A 21687-nucleotide genomic window follows, 5' to 3' on the forward strand; every position below is an offset into this window, starting at 1 on the left:
ACTGATGCCTGCAGCCATGACTGGGTGCATAAGAAGATGCATGCAAGAACGGGTGGGTGCATGGCTGGGACGGGTGCATGGTAGGGAAGCACCTACTTCCACATGGATGCAGGCACCCGCACATGGAGTCATGCATCCATGCACCTGTCTGCACGTGCATCCACACGCACCCTCCCATCCTCGCATGCACCTAGCTGTGCATGCACCGACATAACACAACCCGCCCTGCTCTGCCCTCTTCACCCAGCTGCCCTCACCTTCCTGCGACTTCAGCCTTCAACCTGCCTCTATATTGCGCACTGCCATTGGCTGAATGGGCCTCACCCGCGTGTAACGCCGTCTTCTATTGGCTGAGGTCAAGCGGGGCCGCTTGTGAGTTTCATCTAGAGGCGGGGACAAGGGGCTCACAACGCACTTGGATTGGCTGCTCCGGGCGGCAGGGGCGGGCCGCGCACGAGGACGACCGCGGTGCGATTGGCCGGCGTGGGCGGGGCGTGCGGTGATTGGCCGGGCGCGCCCGGGGGGCGGGCCGAATCTTCCAGAAGCGAGCGGGCTCCCGACGGCGGTCGCTAAGGCGGGGGCGGCGGCGGCGGCGGTACCATGATCCTGTCGGGGGCGCTGGGCGCGGCCTCCCCGGCCACCGTGTCCGTCTCCATCAGCAGCAGCCTCAACTCCTTCCGCGCGCAGAAACGCTACGGGCGGGGCCTCACCATCGCCGAGTTCAAGGTACCCGGGACCGGCCCCTCCCCCGGGCACCGGACCGGACCGAACCGGGCACCGGAGCGGCCCCTCCCCCTGGCACCGGACCGGACCGAACCGGGCACCGGAGCGGCCCCTCCCCCGGGCACCGGACCGAACCGGGCACCGGAGCGGCCCCTCCCCCGGGCACCGGACCGGACCGAACCGGGCACCGGAGCGGCCCCTCCCCCGGGCACCGGACCGGACCGAACCGGGCACCGGAGCGGCCCCTCCCCCGGGCACCGGACCGAACCGGGCACCGGAGCGGCCCCTCCCCCGGGCACCGGACCGGACCGAACCGGGCACCGGACCGGACCGAACCGGGCACCGGAGCGGCCCCTCCCCCGGGCACCGGACCGGACCGAACCGGGCACCGGAGCGGCCCCTCCCCCGGGCACCGGAGCGGCCCCTCCCCCGGGCACCGGAGCGGCCCCTCCCCCGGGCACCGGAGCGGCCCCTCCCCCGGGCACCGGACCGGGCACCGGAGCGGCCCCTCCCCCGGGCACCGGACCGGACCGAACCGGGCACCGGAGCGGCCCCTCCCCCGGGCACCGGACCGGACCGAACCGGGCACCGGAGCGGCCCCTCCCCCGGGCACCGAACCGGGACTGACTGACAACACACCCCCCCCGACCAACCCACTGGGACTTTCGCTCCCTCCCACCCCTGTCCAAACTGGGCCCTCCTGACCCACGCCCTGCCTGCCGTGCAATCGCCCCCACAGCAAATCAGGACGCGCCGGACCCCATGTTGTACCCTCCGGCCCCGGGGTGGGGTTGAGATTTCCCTAGAGCTGACTGACCAGGACCAAGCCCTGTGGGTCCCCTGACTCCCTCCCAACCGGGGACTGACAGAACCCGTCATTGGACCCGAACCAACACTAACCCTTATTACCCTGGCCCGGGCCAAGCCCTACGGGATCCCCCCCATGCCCTCGACGCTGGCCTGATCCCCACACTCCCGACGCTGGACCAGATGGATCAGCGCTGACCCCACTGATATCTGCCAGGGCCTTCACAGCCTGATCTCCTTGGGACTAACCCCACTCCTGGGAGCCCACTGACACCTGCTAGGGCTTGACCCTCCCTTGGACCCCGGACTGGGATCCGCCCCCTGAGGACCTACCAGGGCCTGACCCATTCCCAGACCAACACCCCACCCCACTGTAGTGCTTGGGATGGATGCTGACACCACCGACGCCTGACCCCCATGGCTCCTGCAAGGACCAGACTGACTCTCTTCTGGGACCTGCTAGGACCTGATCCTCCCTGGCTCTTCCTGAGCTGGGACTTCTCTCTGGGACTAATCTACCTAGCACTAGACCTTCCCCAAATCTCTGTGGGATCTTCCCACATGTCCCCATTGGTGAGGGCAAGGTACTGGGGCTGAGCTCCCATCTGCTGCCCTCCCCAGGGGCCTAGGTGAGGTGGCAGGAGGAGCTAGCCTCTCATCTGAACTTTTCCTCTCCCTGCTAGGCCCTCCCCGACTCCTGTTGCTACTTACTTGATCCCCCACCCTAATCCGGAGCCGACCCCTGCTCTGCTGATTCTGAAATTGTCCAACTGATGGGGCCTCTATTGTTCCCCTTCTTCCAGTACCCTTCAGTGACCCCTTCTTGCTCCCCCAACATTTGCCTATGAACAGCATCCTCCTTCCATGCTTCCCTTTGTTGCCTTTTCCTCGGATCTTTGCACTGAGCTCTTTGCTTGGATCTCCTTCCCTCAGGCGCCACCCTCATTTTCTCCTTAAAACACCCTTGATCCATGCGGCCCTGTTCTTTATATGACCTACCCCAGCTTGGGGTGCTCCTTTCTTTTGTGTTTTGATTGGTTTTAAGGAACCTGGGGTGAGATTTTAATACAAACTCAGGGAAGCTTAATAGATTTAGTAGATTCCGTCAAGCCCAGGTCCTTGGGGCAACACGGGTTATTCCCTACAGCTAGACTGGGAAGGATTAGACTTTTATCAGTAAAAGTCAGTAAACATCAATTTCACCAGATACCCACCCCCCTCCAAAAAGACTTCCCTCAATAATAATTTAAATTCACAGAGAAGCAAAGTACATTTCTCAAGTAGTGTTTTTCTTACTTTGATTTAGGGCTATTTGGACAGGTGGTGTTGGCCAGTTGTGTTCTAATGGTTATAAAGCTCTAACTTTTTGAATCTCAGGGTCTGCTGACATTAAACATTTAGTCTGTTCTCTCCATGAGTTCCTGCAATTGTGAACATTTAAATAGATAAACGTTAAAAAGAAGAAGCTTAAAACAGTGCAGTCGAGCCAGAACCCGGTTCAGGTGCTAGTAAGCAACAGTAATGAGTCCCTGCCTGACTGAATTTCCTGCTTCTGCTCAGCGAAGAGTCCTGGCTGGGGTCTGTGCTCTGCCCGTTCAGGACCACAGACTCCTTGCATCTGCAGGAATCGGTAGCTCTGCTGTCATGCCCCACTCACTCTGACAGCAGGAGCTGTTCAGCGGTGGGATGAGTGAGTGTGGGGAGAGCAGAGATCCCAACCAGGACTGTGAGGAAGAGCGCCCAGCTGTGGGGGAGGCCACCCTGCTGCTGAGTGGCTCCTGCCCCCTCGATTATCTGAACAAAATGCCAGTGTGTGTCCCCCGTGCTATTCGGAGAGCTGGGAATACGCTGTATCTTACCTCTCCTATTCAAGGAACAAGGGATTCCTGTCAGCCTGGAGCGGCGTCCTTCTGGAACACTGGCAACTGCCAGAGACAGAAGATGGGAGAACCCTGCAATAGGCAGACCCCATCCTAAAAGGCTCCTTGACTTGGCCTAAGGAGTCTCTGTTCCTGGGTGCTTGCATCCTTATTTGTCAGCTTTTGCCAGTGACCAATGAGACCCTACAGTAACGGGGGAAATACACTCCCCCAAAATCACCCCTCAGATAACCCCTTCTCCTCCCCCTAAGCTCCCATAGAGTGACCCACCCGTGCAGTTTACTCTGAAGGCGAGCAAATCCGGAGATCTCCTGATCTCAGCTGAGATCGGGATGGGAAGGTGGATCTACTGGGAAGTGTGTAATGGGATCAAAACCAGCATCTTCAACTCCCCCTTGGGGCCCACTGGCAGGTACTGAGATTCCAGAGCGCAGGTGTAATATACCTGTGGCAAGATGGCAGCTTCTTAGTATTAATACCTTGCCTGTGTGGAGGGCTTTTGATCAGTCATGCTCAAAGTGCTTCACAAAGGAGGGCAATATTGTTACCCCATTTGACAGATGGGGAAACTGAGGCATGGGGGAATATTTGGACCAGGGGCTAGTGGCCAAGCCAGGAACAGAACCTTTGAATCCTAGTCTAGTGCTCTGTCCACTAGGTAACACTGCCTCCCTGTGGAGCACATGGTGGTTACCTGGCACTGAGGTGCCCAGCATGGATTGTTGTGTTTTGGGTTTGATTGCTTTCTAGCTGTATCCCAGAGCAGGGAGACAAAAATACATCTGCAGCCTACAGTCCTATTGGCCTGTCTTCCTGTCTGTTCCCCCACTGTTTCCCATGCTTCTTTCTCTCACTAAACTTGACTGATTTTTTTTTTCCCCCTCACCCCCTCTTCTCCCCTACCAGACAGGCTAGTTGCAATTCTCCAACCTGAATCACCTGCCCCTCCAGCCCCTTTTGGTTATTTCTCTGGCCTTTCTGGTATTTGCAGTGACCCAGATCCCGTCTGAATAACTCTCCCCACAGCAGCTCAGGGGTGCATTGTGGGTCCCTGAGAAGGGCTCCATCAGCAGAAAATCCAGCCATGCCAGGCAGCCAAAAAGTGGATTAACTGCAGCTCAGCAGCTGGAGGCTTGTGCCCAGCTGTCTAACTGATGAGCCACCACTTCCTCCCCTGCAGCAGTTGGCTCTTTGCCAGCTGCTGGCTGCTGTTTGTTGTTTCCATCAACATGTATTTATCCTCTCAGAAGGGAAAACTGATCTATAAAGCAAAATCTGACCCTGCAGGAGCTATGTCCAGCTCCCCATGCTGCTAGGGTTGTGCTGAGCACTGGTTGGTTTGCTACCTTCTACGCTCTGTAGGACCATGTCTCTTATCAATCTCCTGTGCTCGGATCTCTCCATGTCTGAATCTGCCTTCCTGGGTGGGTTGCTGCTTCCCCTCTGTTCTCTTCTGCAATTGCGATCACTGCTGAATTAATGCCAGAGCAGCTCCTGGCAAAGCATTGGACTGGGAGCTAGCTAGCTACGGGCATCGCTGCTTGGAGGCTGCTGAATGCTTCACCATTGCAACCAAAGCTCCGTCTGAGAATCTACGAGACCGTCTAGCCCAGATCGCTTCTATCTCTTGCATTTTGTAATGTTCCTGGGTCTTATTTTCTTCTGTAAGCTCCATGATGCCTGCTTGGTCCAGTTGTCCTCTGTGGGTGGCTTTGCAGACTCTGGCTTGTATGCGGCAATGGAGTTGAGGATGTGGAAGTCTGATCTCTGTTGTGTCTCTCCTTTCCCAGTGCAAACTAGAGCTGGTGGTGGGAAGCCCAGCATCATGTATGGACTTGGAGCTCTACACATCCGATGACAAATTTGTAATGAAACTGGATAGCGATGAGGCCTTACTGGGATCCTACCCCATCGATGACGGCTGTAGGATACACGTAGGTATCAGGGTTGCAGATCCCCAGCGTAGACAGTGATGTGAACTGCAGTGTATTCTATCCTTGTAGCACTAAAGAGCCCGCAGGACTCGACTTTTCGTCAAGTCAAGAAATAACGTTCGTTTCCTCTTAAAAGAGCAGAGATTTTTAGGTCTGTGAAAGAGTTTTCAGTCACCCAATGACTTAGCAACTCGAGTCTTGCTGAAAGGCAGCGGGCTGTGGCTTACTTAATCATGCAGGTGCTTTGAAAAATCCACACCCATGATCTAAACCCCCACCCCCACTCTGCAAAACTTGAGGTATGTGTGTAAAGTTCTGCTTTGGCTTGTTTCTTTGGAGACTTTTTTTCTGTCAGAACTGACTAAATTAGCAGCACTTGGATTCATAAATTATAACGCCAGACAGAACCATTAGATCATCTAGTCAGACGTCATCCAAATGACCCCTCTATTGAGCAGCCTTGTCTTCAGTACAGCCTGAGGGTGTGTACACCCAGCAGACCTTCCCCCCCACTTGGCAGCGAGTCTCAGAGCTCGGGTCTACAGACACAGGCTTGTGCTACAGTGCTAAAACTAGAGGTTTGAAGCCGGGGTGGGGGGTTTCAGAGTCCTAGCTTGAATGTTTTGGCACCATAGCATGAGTCTGTAGACCCAGGCTCTGACACTCACTGCTGTGGGTTTCTGTGCTGTGTAGATGTAACAAATGGCGCTCGTTCCAGGGACCCCTTGGGATGCCACTACCCTGAATTACGCAGCTTTAAACATCAGGTACCAGGGCTCCGTTAACCAAGACTAGGGCTAACCAAACTGGTGTGAACAAGAGTGGACTCTGGTCATTTCCATTCTGTTCTCTAGGTTATTGACCGGAGCGGAGCCAGGGTCGGCGAGTATGAGGATGTGTCGCGGGTAGAGAAATACGAAATGTCTGCCACTGATTACGAGAAGAGGCCAGGTAAGGATGACAGCGTTGCCAAAAGATCCATTTTTGCAGGGTTAAAACTTCCATTCCAGGATTGACATTCAAAGTGGTGGGTTTGATATCAAATGGAGCTCGCCCATTTGCCTTGGTCAAATACGTGTTCCAGAGTAGCACACACGTAAACAGCAAAGCACCTGAAAATACCCCCTCGGCTGGCGGGATGTTCTGCTGCTGCTGTTCCCAAATGGCTGAACTCTGATCCCTCCCCATGAGAGAAGAGGGCCGTGGGGATAACGCCCCATACACCAATGCCAGGTAGGTGCATAGTGAGAACCGCAGCATGTGTCCCAGGTGCGGGGGCTCAGCTTCTCAGGGTGCCCGGCTCATCTGTACTAGAGATGCACTATGCGGGCAGCGACCCACCGGCATCCTCCACCATGAGGTGAGGGTTTGTGCATTGCTGTTTCTGTTTCCCTCAGTGCTGTCCAGTCTAACTCAACTGTGGAATCAATGGAAGGGTAAACAGATCTCACTGGCAGCAACCTTGCCTTGCATAATTTCCGCTCATTCCTTGTTCCCCTCACTGCTCTCCTCCCCTGTGTCGCCCTGAAGGACACTTCACCCTCCTTGGCATTGGTACCTTCCCTCTTGCGTGTGCTTGGGCAAAGAGTTCCTCCGAGGCGAGAGATGGGGGGGGGGGGGAATGAGATTGTTACAATCCGACTTGCTGTAAGTCTCCGATAATAAAAGGGAAATCTTCTACTCCCTTTCGCAGGAAGAAATGCTTTCCTTCCTCTAGGGCCAAAATACTGACTGGGATTATTTCACAATCAGTTAACTCTTACACAGGTGAAGACAACCATGAACGCCCCAGTGATCTTATTTTAGGTTTGGGAGGCTTGTATCATTACTGATGTAGTATGATGAGTGGGAACTGAAAAAAGAGGGTCTGGTTTCAAGAGGGACTTGATTGCGTGTGACAGCGAGGGGGTTCATGGTAAAATGGGCTGTGCTGCTACCAGATACAGGCCTCTCAGCATGTAACATTGGCCTCTCTCTCTCTCTCTCTCGCTCTGCATGCCCAGTAAAGATGGATGGCGGCAGTGAGATGTTTTTCTGCTGCTAGGTTGATCTAGGCCCCAAATGTAGGTGTTTGAAATGGAAAACTTTCAGCAAAATGGGGAGAAAATTGACTAAGGAAATGTGAAACCGACCAGGGCTGTTGATATTGCTTGCGTTGAGTGCAAAAAAACCACTGGAAAAGGGGGGGAAATAATTTAAAAAAAAAAAAATCTCTGTTCTAATCTTGTCTCATGATGGGTGGGAATAGATGTTAAAATGTCCAAACCTGACGGTGTCCTTTTAAGACCAATCATTTTCCCCCCTCTGGCTTCCAGACTCCGTGCGCTCCTTCCTGAAGCGCAGTAAGGTGGGGAAGTTTAACGAGGAGGAGATGTTGAAGAAAGAGGCTGAGCAGGAGCAGAAACTAGCAGAAGAGAAGGCTCTGGCGGAAACCATTTCAGTGGGTGCTCGGTGTGAGGTACGGGTCTCAGGCCAGCCCAGCAAACGGGGGACAGTCATGTTCGTGGGTAAGTGCCGCTGGCCCCCTGGCTCTCAGTTCCTTTCCACCCTGTCTGTCTGAAAGGACAATTCTTTTAGTGAAGATCAAGCATACAAAAAGTGGCTGTGACTCAGTTTCGACTCTCCTCCTCTCCATAGGGCTAGCAGAGTTCAAACCGGGCTACTGGATTGGCATCAAATATGATGAACCCTTAGGGAAAAACAATGGCAGGTAAAAACCCTTCCTCTGTCCAAGTTCTGTCTTGGTGCAAACAAGTAGTCCGGCCCTGTTCCCAATAGGGGCCCATGCCAAGCCAGGTTCTCTCAAAGGAAGCGAGGGGTGTGGTTTGAGCACCAAACACCTCGTCCCTGGACTTGCCCTGGGACCTCGCTCCATGTCTGCATCTGCAGCTTGTATTGAATGTCACCCTAACAACAGTGCTGAGCAATAATCTGGTTTATTGTTGGCCAAATGCACGCTGAGGTTAACTGCTCTGGCTTGTATGGAGTCCCACAGGGATGGCTCTACTCTTCTGTTAGGTCAGTTCACCCTGACCTATGAGGAAGGCTGCAGTCACAGCTCAGCGTCTGGTGGTGCGTTGCCGAGATAGCTGTGCGTGGGAAGGGAGGGCTGTGTCAAGCCGCTTCCGAGCTCATCCTCGACTCTTCCTCTTCCCAGCGTCAATGGAAAGCAGTACTTTGAATGCCAGCCCAAGTATGGCGCGTTTGTGAAGCCTCAGTACATCACGGTGGGGGACTTCCCGGAAGAGGATTACGGACTGGATGATGAAATGTGACCGGGAGACAGGAGAAAGGAGTCCACGTAGACCTGCCGCCCTCTTCACGTGGCTGTCGACACACTGCGGCGTCTCAGTGGGCTGCTGCATTCGGAACCTGCTAGAGGGCACCTAGGTGAGGGAGAAGATGTGACAAGCAGCTGTTTTGGTTTTTTATTTCTTCTGATTGTATCTGTTTGTTCAGTGAAAGATGCCATATCCCTCTGTTTTTTCTCCCTCCCCTCCATACGCACCAGCTTAATGCAGTGACACTAATAAAGCTGCCTGGGAGGAACTGGCTGTGCAGCTTAGCAGTGATCCTTGTATCTGGAGTGTGTCTCATGTGCCGAGATCCAGCCAGGTGGCTCCAGAAGCCATTGATCAGTGGCTGGAGCGAGGGCACAAGGAACCCACAAAACTCAGATTTAAACCCCTGGGAAGATTTGGGTTGGGCAAAGGGTTTAAAAAAACAACGCATTGAGAAATGGAGCATTGTCCGTGTGACTGACTGTCTTGATCGAATGCGCATGGATTATGCTCGAACCAAGGATTCGGATCCTAAACCACAAAATCCATATCAAGGTTGCAAACCCCTCCAACATCCTGAGATATTTGGAGCCAGGGTTTGGCTTAGTTCGCATCCCTTTGTCCTTAAACTTTGCTCAATTGAGGAAGGTTGCCCCACTAACATGTCCGCTGTGAGACACTCAATTTGAACTCCCCTTTATTCTCAAATCCCCCTCTCCCCCAAAAAACCCCTACCCCAAGCAGAATTCTGGCCCTGTAAAGGGGACGTTCTAGAGACCCCTCCTGAAGTCCTTTGCTGTTGATTTTACTTGGAAGGTGCCCAGATGCTAAGGTGATGGGCAGCAGAATAAACATGCATAGGTCTTAATTCTTAGAAATACAAGAGTATAAATACCTGCTGCAGTGCAGTTTACAGTTTGCTACTGATTGACTCAGTTGAAAGCTGCAGTATTCCTCTTCAAGGGCGTGTCTTGGACAGATGAGACAACCCTGAATTCTTGTCTGTTACCTTTCCCCCATGTTGCCTAGCTGCTGCAGTGACTAGAGAAGGCATAAGGTGCATTGTCAAATCTTTAGCACCTCCTCGCTTGTGCCCCTGAAGTGTTAAGTGTTAGTCTGTGCGTAGCTCTCAATTTCCTGGTGCCTTGAGTTTAATTTTAGACAGCGGTAGTTAAGGAAACAGATGTGTTCTCCAAAATATTGGTCCAGTGGCAGATGACCGCACAGCCCCCTCTCTCTAACTGTTGTGGTTGATAGTGTGGAGATCCTTTGCAGCTGGCCGTCTGTGTGTGGATGTGCAGCTTAACCCTTCCCTGCCTCTTCTGTGGGTGACTATAACGTCCAGCAGGGAACATTCTCTAACCCCCTCTCTGCAGAGCTCTCTCAGCACCATGAGGGAATCCTCCCTTTTCTGACCGCCTACAGCTTGTATTTTTCTTCCCACAATGAGGCTGTTTCAAGACTCTCCTGTAGCTTAGCCTCCAGTCGCTGCCGTTGGGCTGTCTGATGCTCATTGTGCCGGGTCTGTTCTGGCAGAGGCACTGCTTCCTGAGGAAGAGAAGATCCTGAGCGCTCAGCTGGCAGGCTGCTTTCAGAACTCACCAGTCGCGTTGCGAGAAGCATAAGCGCGAATAGCATCAAGACTTCCCAAGTAACACTCAGTGACATGGTGGTTGATCTTGTGACAATTTACGGTGCAAGCTTGATGGGTTTGGGTTCCAGTGAGCTCTCTCCTCTCTAGCAGATTTGAAAGGCAAGTCCCCAGATAACCATATTAGATTTTCCCACAATGCTTTTCACTAATGGAGAACCCCACTGTGTTGTTAGAAATGGCTGTAGGTCACTTCCTATACAAGCTCCTCGAATCCCTGAAGAGATCTTCCCCCAGTCTCAGTTACTGAACTCAGCTTGCGACAGGGGGGCTCGAACCTGGGATGCCTGTTTCTAAATCCAGGAGCCTCCACTGCCTCAACTGCTGCAAGCTCATCGACTGCTATATTTCCCAGGCACCACTAGAGGGGACATATGAACAGCCATATTGGGTCAGACCAGTGGTCCTAGTTCAGTATCCTGTCTTCTGATAGTGGTCAGTGCCAGATATTGCAAAGTAAACTGAACAGGGCAGTTATCAAATAATCCATCCACTCCCAGCTTCTGGCAGTCAGAGGCTTGGGACACCCAGAGCATGGGGTTGCATCCCTAACTATCTTGGCTAATAGCCATTGATGGACCTATCCTCTATGAACTTAGCTAATTCTTTTTTGAACCCAGTTATAGTGTTTGTCCTTCACCTGTGGAACTCCTTTCCAGGGGATGTTGTGAAGATGTACTTCCTTTTTGTTTGTTTTAAACAGAGCTCCACATTGAGTTGGTGTGGGCTACGTGAATGCTTCTAGCAATCCAAGCCCAAGAATCTTGCACCTTCCATTGTTCTAACAGTGGCTCTGATGCTGACTTGTGGTGTGATCCGTGGGTGAGTCACTTGGCCTCACTGCTTCTGGCTTGTGTGACATGATAACAAGCAAACATTCACTCTGCGTACGGTGTGATCACTAGATTTTGTTTGTTCTCTTTTGAGGACCTGATTGTGCCATCCTGGCGCTCTAAGGTCTTGTGAAGTCGCTTGGGATGTGTAGTTCTGAGGCTACTTTACAAAAAGTCTCTACTCCACCACATCCACCTTTAGGGTATGAAGGGAACAGGACTTCCTGGGCTGGGCTAGTACGGTGGTCTCAGGATGCCCTACAAATGGTGCTTGCAGCAGAGCAGCCTTTGGTCAGTTTCACAGTCGGGCAGCATGGGGGTGTGTGTGGAAAGCAAGTGGTGGTGAGAACTTGGATTTGATGGCAGGTCGCCTGGTCAGAATCAGTGTCTTCAAATGTGTGTGTTTCACAGGATTAGGATCATTCTGTCTTGATTTTTTTTTTTTTAAATCCCCTGTTGCCGAACTCTGGCTGAGATGTAAATTTGTAAAAACTGCGATGTAAAGTCATGGTCTTGCTCTTCGAACCCAAATGGGTTCATCATGTTTCTTCTCCACGCTAGCAGCCTCTTTCAAGACCTTCCCACCGGAGGGATTGCTAGTGTATTTTAACCACCCTCTGAGCAGCGTTAAACCGTACACGCAGCAAGACTTCCAGAAGACTGGGATTTTTTTACTGGATGCTTCAATTTTTCAGATGCACAAGCTGAGCCTGTTAAAGGGGTCTGATCTTCGGGAAGTGCTGAGCATCAACTGTCTGAAAAATCACCCTCTTTTAAGAGGTCTCAGTTCAGATGCCCCCAATCTCTTGTCACTCCTGAAAAATGGTAACCTGAGACATGGAGCCAATGATGTGCTACTGTCGGTAGCAACAATAGGGAACAAAGGAATGCTTCTGTGCATCCAGTTCACAGCTGTTCGGCCAGTCAAAACCAGTGCATAGTTTGTGTCCTTTGCAAACCACACTCCTGCTATTTCCAGAACAGGATGGGGGCTGCAGGGCAGACATGATCTCTGCTCTACATCCCCCCCCCCCGTCCAATTGCTCCCAGAAGGGCATAGCTGTAACCTTGCTATGCTCTTTCTAATACTGCTTCTGCCACTGAAACAGACCCCAGCAGCCAGTTCAGCCTCTGTGCTGATGACTCCTTCTGCATCTCTTGTAAATAAACTCCGCACAGATCTAGAATGTCTTGTGTGACTGACACAGGAGTCACAAGCTGCTACGTCACAGCTATTGTGGGTCTGGGCTATTGCTGCACTAAGAAACGTATGTGAGTAATTCTGGTTAGCTCTTCGTGGGTTTCCCCGTGTGACTTTGGATCTTGGTGGAGAAAAGTCGTATCTGATCTGATGCAGTAATTTGGTACGCTTGTATTGAACAGAGTAAAGTGCTTTCTCCAACTGGATCAGTGTGAGGATTATCTGAGCTTACACAGACAATCGCCTGAAACTAGACTAACCGCTTGGTTAAACTTGTGCGTTAACTTTCCGTGGGAGGTTGTAAAATGATCCAGTGGTACTAAATGCATAACACTGTCTGTGATGCTGACCTACAACTGGGCAGGAAGTGGGAGTAAATCTGTTCACTAACACCCCCGTCCCCCTTGCCCTTTCTCCCATCAAAATCCGGGTTGGAACTCACATTGATGCAGGAGGGAGGAGGCTGGGTTGGTCCTTGGTAAATAACTTCTTTACCTTACTCCTCCAATCTAGCAATTCCCTTTTTCTCTCTGCTAATGCTAGGCCATTCCTGCCGTCTGTCACGGCTTCATGGCTTTAAATCCAGCTTGGCCAGTGGCTTTTATTTCACTAGGACATTGAAACCTGGATTAATCAGTCCCTTAAAAGTGTCCCAGGGCAATTACAACCTGTCCCATGTTAATGTTGGTTTGACTGCTGGTTAGGTCTTCTAGGACTATAAATGTGTGTGTGTGGTGGGGGAAACGTCTCTCTGTACCAGTGACGTATTGTTAACATTGGTTAGGATCTTCCTAATGTGTACATTTCTTTTTAAAATGTGGTAACTGGATTTGCTGACATAGTTCCTTTTGTTTAGCAAACAAAACTTCCACAGATTCCTTTTGTCAGGGCCCTGCCTGTTTCCTCTGTGTGAAGAACTATGTAGTGGTAGCTTATGCTATGCGATCATAATGACTAGAATAAAAAAAATCCAAAACAAGAGTGGCCCAGCTTTTGTGCTTGCTTAGAAGGAGCTACAGGTGAGGAGAGAGGTCCAGTAAGTGTCTGACCATGGAATCTACAGGGCGGCACTTGGTTCAACTCAATCCATGATTCTGCTGCCAACTGCCCCACAAGTTGGTGGACTCTTACAGTTTCAGGGTAACTGCACCTGCATTCCCTCCCTATGACCCACCAAGGGCACCCACTTACAGCTTCCAGGCTCCCACCTTTCACCTCCCTTGGGTCTCTCCCTTCTGAAGGCTTTTTTCCAGGCTGCACAGTTCTCTGCCTATGCTGTGATATCCCCAGCAAGCCAGACTGCCTAGGCAGGGCAGCATTTGTGCTTTGCTTTCTCTCCAGACGTTATGAACAGTGTCATTACCGGCAGTTCCAAGTTATCACACAGCTCTTTCTAAGCAAGCATGTTTATTCTTAAGGTGAAAGCATTACAGAGAAAACACATTAAAAACAATACAAGAACATAAACCCATGCTTAAAAGCTTACCAGAGATAAGCCTCAGCCTCTGGTAGGTGTCAGTCCTCAAAAACCCGCAACTGGCTTTTCCCATGGTTACAAATTTATAACTCAGATTCAGAAACAGAACCCAAGCTGGGCAGTTGAACTGTTGGTTTATACAGCTGGGCCCTTTGATCTCTTCTCCTTGGACAGGTGCTCAGCAGACATTGGCCTACTTCTCAGGGCGCAGCTGCAAAAGGTTGGGTTTTTGCGTAACTGGAAGTGGGGAATTTTCATTCAGTCTCCCCTCTGGCTTCCCTAGGAAATCCACTTCATGCTTATTGTTTCATAAATCCACTCCTGCCTGGCGCAATTTTAACATAGCCCTCTGACACTGCCCCCTGGCCTCACATCACCCCTCCCCACCGTCCCTGCAGTCCAGCCCACACTAATGCATAAATGTTGCATTTAGTACAGTGTGGCAGGTCTACACTTAAAACGCCGCATCGGTGCAGCTGTAGCACTTAAGTGAAGATGCTCCTATGCTGCCAGGAGAGAGCTCTTTGGTTGGCGTAGTTACTCCATCTCCGCGAGAGGCTCTCCCACTGATCTATCACTCTCTACATGGCGGGTTAAGGTGGGCATAACTACACCACTCGGGTGTGGATTTTCACACCCCTGAGCAATGTAGTTATATCAACATAGGTCTCTAGTATAGACCTGGCCTCAGGTTTTCAAGGATATTGCAGGGACTCGCCATATCTGTCCCAGGCTCGGTCTCAACCACAGTGTCCAGAGCTGGGGAGAGCAAAAGAAACTTGTTCTGGTCCATCCTCGGCCATCACGTTAAGCCATCAACCATCCTGTTAATCATAGGAATTATCACGTTGGACCTTGTCTAGCCCAGGTGCCTGTCTGACCGCACCTGGCATTAGATACTGCAGAGGACAGTGGAATAACCCCGCAGGGTTTCATCCTGGTTGCTAATAGAGATGGGTCTAAGCCCTGAAGCAAGAAGTTTAAAATCCCTTCCAGACTTTAACCAGTTATAATGCTGCATATAAATGCCGCTTAGCTTCACCCACCAATGCTGGCCAGGTAACTCTCTGTTTCCTTAGCAGCTCCCACAGTGAGTTCTGCTGTATTTTTTTATTGCCCTCCCCCAGCTGTCCCCAACCTTCCATTGAGGCTGCTGGCTGTAACTCTGAGCCTTGGAACCAGCCTGTGTCTTTCTGCGGAGGCTCTGTAGCGAGAGGTGGGGCAGCGGGACTCTGACACGGGTAAAAATCCAATGGGTGGTTTCTGGAGTGATTGCCCGGGCGTGCAGCCTTTCCTCTGCCCCTTGAGTGTTGCAATTGCACAACCCAGGCCAGGACTTGTCCTGTGGAACAAGGATCAGCAAAACACCAGGCCAAAGCGATGCTCCTGGACAAATCTATTAGGTTTGTTCCTGGACCTATTCTATAGGGCCTTTATGTTGCAAATGAAGAAGGGGGCAGGTTCTCCCTTAAGGTATTTATCTGGCCCCTTTCACCTAGTATTTGAGCACCTCGAAATCTTTCATGTAGCTAGGAGGTAGGGAGGGGCTCTCTCCCTTGTACAGATGGGGAAACTGAGGCACACAGCAGCTAAGTGACTTCCCTGGCACCACACAGGGAACCCGGGGTAGAGCAGGGACTTAAACCCAGCTCTCATGCGTCCCAGGCTGTTGCTCTAACCCGTGGGCCATCCTTCTGCTTTACCCAGCCTGTTCTAATTGGGTACATTTCTAGAGTGCCCTCCAGCCCCAGGCATTCCAGAGCTGTGCCAGATTGTTAGTTTTGTTCTGTGTCTGTCCAGGGCCTGGCACACGGGTCCTGGTTGACTCAGTTTCCCGTGTGCTACCGTAATATACCTAATAGAAATTAAAAAATGTACAGCGCCTGTCACAAGGGGGTCTTGTTCCATGACTGGGGTGCCTAGGTGCTACTGTAATATACCTAATAGCAATAAAAATGTACAGCGCCTGACATGCCTGTTCCATGACTGGAGTTCCTAGGTGCTACCCAATATAGGTTAATAGCAGAGCATGCTCCCTCCACCTCCCCTGCTGCCAGTGGCAATACCGAGGTGTAATGCACAAACCATGGTCTCGGAAGTACAGATGCCTCTAGGCTAAAACATCAAAGGACGGATGCAGTTCTTCACAACTGCCTGCTTCATCGTTAGCCCTGCTCTGAGGACACTGTGGAGACTTGACTCACTGCATCAACAGCAGGGCCTGGTCAGGGTGAGAACGGTTATGGGAGATTTTCAGAGGCACGGTGGTGGCTACCTACCTAACTCCCATTGACGTTCCATGGGAATTAGGCACCTAACTTTGTACCTTTGACAATTGTGGGACAGCTCAGTCCACGTAAAACCCACCTGCAAGCTGCTTTATGAATCTCGGCCGAACTACAGTGCTTAAAACGCAGGCAATAGAGCTTTCCCCTGCTCCTCCAGCACGCCTGCTGTGGAAAAAGCTTATACGCAAATCGACTAAATACAACAGATGCAAACAATGCGTTTAGCTAATGCAAGTGTCAATCAACACAGTTTGAACAGATGCAACTCTCCATTGATTTTCAGGCCAGATGGGATCACTGGGATCATCTGGTCTGACCTGTATAGCACATGCAAGGCCCTGCTCTTTCAGTTTTTGTTTAACATTCCCCAGGAATTTATCCGGGTTTATTACAAAAAAAAGGGTTGAAAATCAGGGCAAAAAATGAACGGCACGGATTCCTGGGTCGATACTGGATTTAATAGCGGAGATGGGAGGATACAATCATAGAATATCAGGGTTGGAAGGGACCACGGGAGGTCATCTAGTGCAACCCCCTGCTCAAAGGAGGACCAATTTTTGGCCCAGATCCCTAAATGGCCCCCTCAAGGATTGAGCTCACAACCCTGGGTTTAGCAACAAAGAGAGAAAAGATAGGCCTGTGGAAAATGAAGGCAGTGCGATGCGGGGGTTTAGTTAATAAGCTGTGTGTTAACAGTATGGACACCGATGCCTGCCAGTCTCGGTCTCCCGCGACCTTGCTCTGACGGACGTGGGTTGACACTGACTTCCCTCCCCGCCCAGCTGATGAGCAACTCGCAATAGCTCCCCGCCCCCGCCGCCCCCACGTGGTGGGAAGCACATGGTCCTTAGCTCCGCCCTTCCCCTCCTCTGTGCCCGCCCCCCAGCCCCCTGCAGCCAATGGGGAGCGAGGGCTAAGGTTGCCGGTGTCTCAGCGTTCTGAGCCGGCTGGGGCACAGATGCTGGGGTGGCCGCCCCTGGGGGGGCTCCGAGCAGGTAGCGGGGACAGTGGGGCGCTGGCCTAGCGGCGTTGCAGTGCGGGGGCCGGCCACGCACAGGGTCATCAGCCCCCGTGTTGGCCCTGCTCTCGGAGGCGGTGCTGGTTGTAGTGGCGGCTTCAACGCGACCCTACAATAACAAACCCCAGGAGACTGAGTCGCTGCTTGTCTCCCCCCAGACATCACTCTTTTTCCTGGACCAGCCCTGAGGCCCGGGGTTGCTCCTGGATTGTAAGTATGCGGTGATCCCCTTCTTCCCCAATGCCCTGAGTGTCTCTCCCTTCCCTGCCCCCCAGCCTAAGAATCTTGAATTCCTGAAGGGACCAAATAGGAAAGGGGCTGGGGGGAGGGAAATTCTTTTCTTTATCTTCCCTCTCTCCCAACGCAGGATCTGTTCTCTGTGTCTATATTTACCAACCAGAGGATGTTCCCCCCCCCCCTCCGTTTTTTTCTGTTTAGTGACCAGATTCATTGAAACGTCGGGCTGGCTCGAGAAGTCCACCTAGACCTAGCTGTTTGTCTAACCTTGTCTAATTCTTTTCTTCCCTCTGATGCTTCCCCAGAAGGGATCAGACTGGCTGAATGCAAGAGGGTATCTCCTGTCCACCGCCCCCTTTCCCTTCCTTTGCCATCAAGAATATCCTTTGGCACTGAGTTCCACAGGTTGATTATATACTTTAAACATGTTACTTTTTTTAATTAGAACTGGAAGAAAGTTTTCCAAGGGAATGTTTTTCCATTGGAAAATGCCGATTCACCGATCACTTTGTGGAAACAAGTTGATTTTGATTCAATGTTATCTGGAGGGGAAAAAATGGAGGGAAAATCCACATAAAATTTCAGTTTTCCATTCATGAAATGACTCTTAGGTATCTTTAAATTTTATATTCTGTAATCCAGTGTAATGCATTTAAAAAGTCAAAATCTAAATGAAACATTTAGATCAATCCACAGTGAATTTATTTGCAGAACTGTGTGCAACCAGAAAAAAAATGAAAATCCTTGAATTTCCAGGCCAAATGGAAAATCCAATCCTACTTTTAACTACCCGATGCCCCCATGGCTAATATTTGGAGAGGGTAAACAAAAGCTCCTTACTGACCTGCCCTGAACCATTCCCTGTTTTACATTTTCCTGTTCCCATGAGGATCATATTGACCCCCTTTGAGAGTTGCTGATGAAAAGTGCTAGAAGAGCGAGGAATGATTATCCACTGGACATCAGTGAACCTAAGGGGCTATCCATTTCAAATGCACCTTACTTTTCTTTTGTCAGGGCTGGTGGCCTCAGACCATCCCAGTCTGGTTTCATGTGATTTCCAGCACATGCTGTGCAGATGGTTTCCTGTCTATAGCAGACCACTGCTGGAGTGGGACCTTTGCATATAGAAGTCGGGTAAGTCCTGGTGGGGTTTTTAGTGAGGAGTGTCATGTGGTTTAGTAACTCAGTTCTTGGATGGGGCACAAGGCAAATCCCATCCTTTCATAGTTGTTAAGAGAAAAGTTTATTTGCCTTGATGTCCTAGCCAACTTCCTTAAATATCCCCTATCTCTTTATCCTCCCGTTTCAGTTGAACAAAGCATTATTATTTATTTTTTCACTTTCTGTTCTAATCTCTGGGGCGCTGTTGCTGTGCAGATAGTCTCTGTGCTCCACCCTAGAGATGGCTGCATTTCAGTGATGAGTAGAAGTGAGGACATTTACTTTTTTTAAAGTGCTTGGAGCTAAAGTGTTTTGTGGCTAGAGCCAGTACCCGTTTACAATGACACCAATGGCACGGTGGTGCTGGGCCCATGCTCAGATGGGTCCCTGGTGCCTGGACCGAGCGTGGGCAGAGCCTTGGGGGGCGGGGAGAAGAGGCCAAGAAGGGGCGGGGCCTTGTGGCCAAGGCTTCAGGGGAAGAGACTGAGCGGGGGCAGAGCCTCAGTGCCAAGGCCTCTGGGGAAGAAGCTAAGTGGGGGTGGGGCCAAGAAGGGGCAGGGCCCAAGGCCTCAGGGGAAGAGGCCAAGTGGGGGTGGGACCTCGGGGCCAAGGCCTTGGGGGAAGGGGCCGAGTTGGTGGCAGTGCCACGGTCCAGGCACTGGGACCCACAAAAGATTAATCCAGCCCTGGCTAGAGCACATCTCTCTGCAGCGCTGCCAGGTCGTTAGTGAAACTGATGTAAATACTTGCATGCTGGGGTGAAGAGTGCATTGAAATGATCTCACAAGTGTGAGATGAAACTGAACAGGCTACAAAGCCGTCACAGCTGATCTAATACCTCCACCTGTTCACTTCCAGCCCGTTTTGTTGTAGTGGCTCTCCCAGATGATCTGAGCAGATCTTCCCGGTATGCCATGGCACGGCATAGCAAGCTCCAGAAGCAAGTCTTGAGCTTGTACAGACAGTTCCTACGAGCCGGCAAAGAGAAGCCGGGATTCTTACCTTGTATACAGGCCGAGTTCCGGAAGAACGCCAGCATCCCTCGGATGGATGTTATGCACATTGAATATCTCATCCGCCGTGGCCAGAGGCAGCTGAAGCAGCTCAGAGACGTTAACACCAAACAAATGGGCACCTTTGTCAAAACCAAGCCGGAAGAGCGGTGATCCCTGCTGGCTGGTGCAGGCGACTTTCTTGTACTGGGACAGTTAGCGTGTGAATTCAGAGACGTGCCTTCCAGATTCTCACATCTTCGTGCACCCCTTTCTGTTTGCACATGGATATGATCACAGTGAAGGAAATCTGTCCAGTCGGTGCAGTTGTCCTGCCTGGATTGGAGTTCAGTGGGATAAATAAAGCCTGGTTTAGGTATCTTTACGAGCGGGAGCCACTAGAGGGTGAATTTGAGACGCCAGTCTCTATCATTCTAAGCGTTTTAATCATTCGGGGTGGATGGGTGATCTGGAGATGGCATTCTTGGGACATAATCCATTCCTACCCCTGTTGTCTCCTCTTTTCCATCCTGTAGCTAAAGTCAAATAGGCAGATTACCCAGAAAAATAAAAGAAAGGGACAGTGGTGGGTTGAAATCCTCTTTCTGTCTTTTTTTTTTTTTTTTAATTATCCGTAGCATCTAAAAGCCCCAGTCAAGGACCAGGCCCCCACTGCGCTAGGTGCTGTACAAACAGTGGATTTGGGTGCTACAATTCTTGAGGGCCCCACCGAAGTGCCTTAGAAGGACCAGAAAGAGCTGAGCGCCTGCCTTCGGAAAATCAGGTTCCCTTTAGGTGTCTCAAGGTGGGCGGCTCCCTCCCCCCACCCTAAAATCACTAGCCACTTCTGAAAATAAAGGCTTTGGGCCAAGGCATTCTCCAGGGTGTACCAGTGTCTGTGTGTGTGTGTGTGTTCCCCGGTGTGTCCCTCTCTCTCAGTGTGCCTTGGCGCTGCCATGGAGGGACCATGTCTAGGCCTGAGAGGCTATTAGTGCGTGGTGGCTGGCTTGCTTAGCCCTGGTTTAAACTTGATAGTTTTACGGCTGTAGCTACCCTGGCCGAACCTTCCTACCGTAGACGCAGCTTATCCCACCAAAGTGCCTTTGCCGGTGAGAGCTTATTACCAATGCAGCGAGTAAAGCAAGCTCTAGAGTCATAGAGTTTAAGGCTGGAAGGAACCAGTGGATCATAGAACTGGAAGGGATTTTCTGGGACAGCAAGTATAGTCCCGAACCCTGTCATATAACCCCGGTCAAAAATGTATTGAGCTCCATCTTCAGATCAGTTCAATTGTTTGCCCTCAGCTCCTACTGGGAGGCTGTTCTCTCTCCTCTGATGGTTATAAACCTTCTGGTTTCCAGCCTGAACTTATTCCTGGCCAGTTTCTATCCCTTTGTCTGACCTCTAGCTCACAAGCCATAAGATGTCACCTAATTACCCCTGTGCTGAGCCCAATAACTTGTGTTGGACTAAACCATCTTCCAGAAGGGCCCCTGGTCCTTGGATGGAGAATCCAGCCTTTCCCTTGGAGGATGGTTCCAGTGTTAAGAAATTGCATCTTATTCCTAACTTGGATTTGTCCGGTTTCAGTGTCCAGCCACTGGGTCTTGTTCTGTCTTTCTCTAGTTGAAAGAACCCTTTAGGACAGAGGTGGGCAAACTATGGCCCGCAGGACCGTGCTGCCTGACCCTTGAGCTCCTGGCTGGGGAGGCTAGCCCCCGGCAGCTCCCTGCTGTCCCCCTGTTCCCCACAGCCTCAGGCCACCAGCACTCTGGGCAGCGGGGCTGCGAGCTCCTGCCTGTCAGTGTGTCTGCGAGAGCCGCTGGCCTGCCCCGGTGCTCTAGACTGCGGCACGGCGCAGCTGCCAGTCCTGGTGCTTTGAGCGGTATGGTGGGGGGAGGGCGTTGGATAAGGGGCAGGGGGTCTCGGGGGACAGTCGGGACAGGGAGCAGTGTGGTTGGATGGGGTGGAGGTTCTGGGGGGACAGTCAGGATGGGGAATGGGGGGTTGGATAGGTGTGGGAGTCCTGGGGGGACTGTCGGGGCGGGGATGTGGATAAGGGTTGGGGCAGTCAGGGGATAGGGAGCAGAGGAGGTTGGATAGGGAGTGGGATCCTGGGAGGCGTGGTTAGGGGCAGAGGGTCCTGGGAGGGGGCGGTCAGGGGTGCTGGATGGGTTGGGGGTTCTGAGTGGAGCAGTCGG

The 21687-nt window shown here is 51.8% G+C and overlaps 2 protein-coding genes across 4 annotated transcripts; both read left to right on the plus strand.

Annotated features, from left to right (window-relative positions):
• The first annotated feature begins 501 nt into the window (after positions 1-501).
• Positions 502-8898, plus strand: TBCB (tubulin folding cofactor B). The gene is made up of 6 exons (XM_038381893.2): positions 502-726; positions 5201-5344; positions 6199-6295; positions 7660-7851; positions 7982-8054; positions 8502-8898. The coding sequence occupies exons 1-6, from the start codon at positions 601-603 to the stop codon at positions 8617-8619; spliced, it is 750 nt and encodes a 249-aa protein (XP_038237821.1). The 5' UTR covers positions 502-600; the 3' UTR covers positions 8620-8898.
• An 8073-nt stretch (positions 8899-16971) lies between these two features.
• Positions 16972-20375, plus strand: SDHAF1 (succinate dehydrogenase complex assembly factor 1). 3 transcript variants are annotated; one of them, XM_043501653.1, is made up of 4 exons: positions 16972-17070; positions 18348-18467; positions 19312-19313; positions 19353-20375. In XM_043501653.1, exon 4 carries the CDS (start codon positions 19409-19411, stop codon positions 19658-19660), a length of 252 nt encoding a protein of 83 aa, XP_043357588.1. In that variant the 5' UTR covers positions 16972-17070; positions 18348-18467; positions 19312-19313; positions 19353-19408; the 3' UTR covers positions 19661-20375. The 3 variants fall into 3 exon arrangements, with proteins under 3 accessions (XP_043357588.1, XP_043357587.1, XP_038237785.2); XM_043501652.1 differs by lacking the exon at positions 16972-17070 and adding an exon at positions 17077-17303; XM_038381857.2 differs by lacking the exons at positions 16972-17070; positions 19312-19313 and adding an exon at positions 17077-17303.
• Positions 20376-21687: the final 1312 nt, after the last annotated feature.

Source organism: Dermochelys coriacea, chromosome 23 (genome assembly GCF_009764565.3).
Source record: "Dermochelys coriacea isolate rDerCor1 chromosome 23, rDerCor1.pri.v4, whole genome shotgun sequence".
Lineage (NCBI taxonomy): Eukaryota > Metazoa > Chordata > Testudines > Dermochelyidae > Dermochelys > Dermochelys coriacea.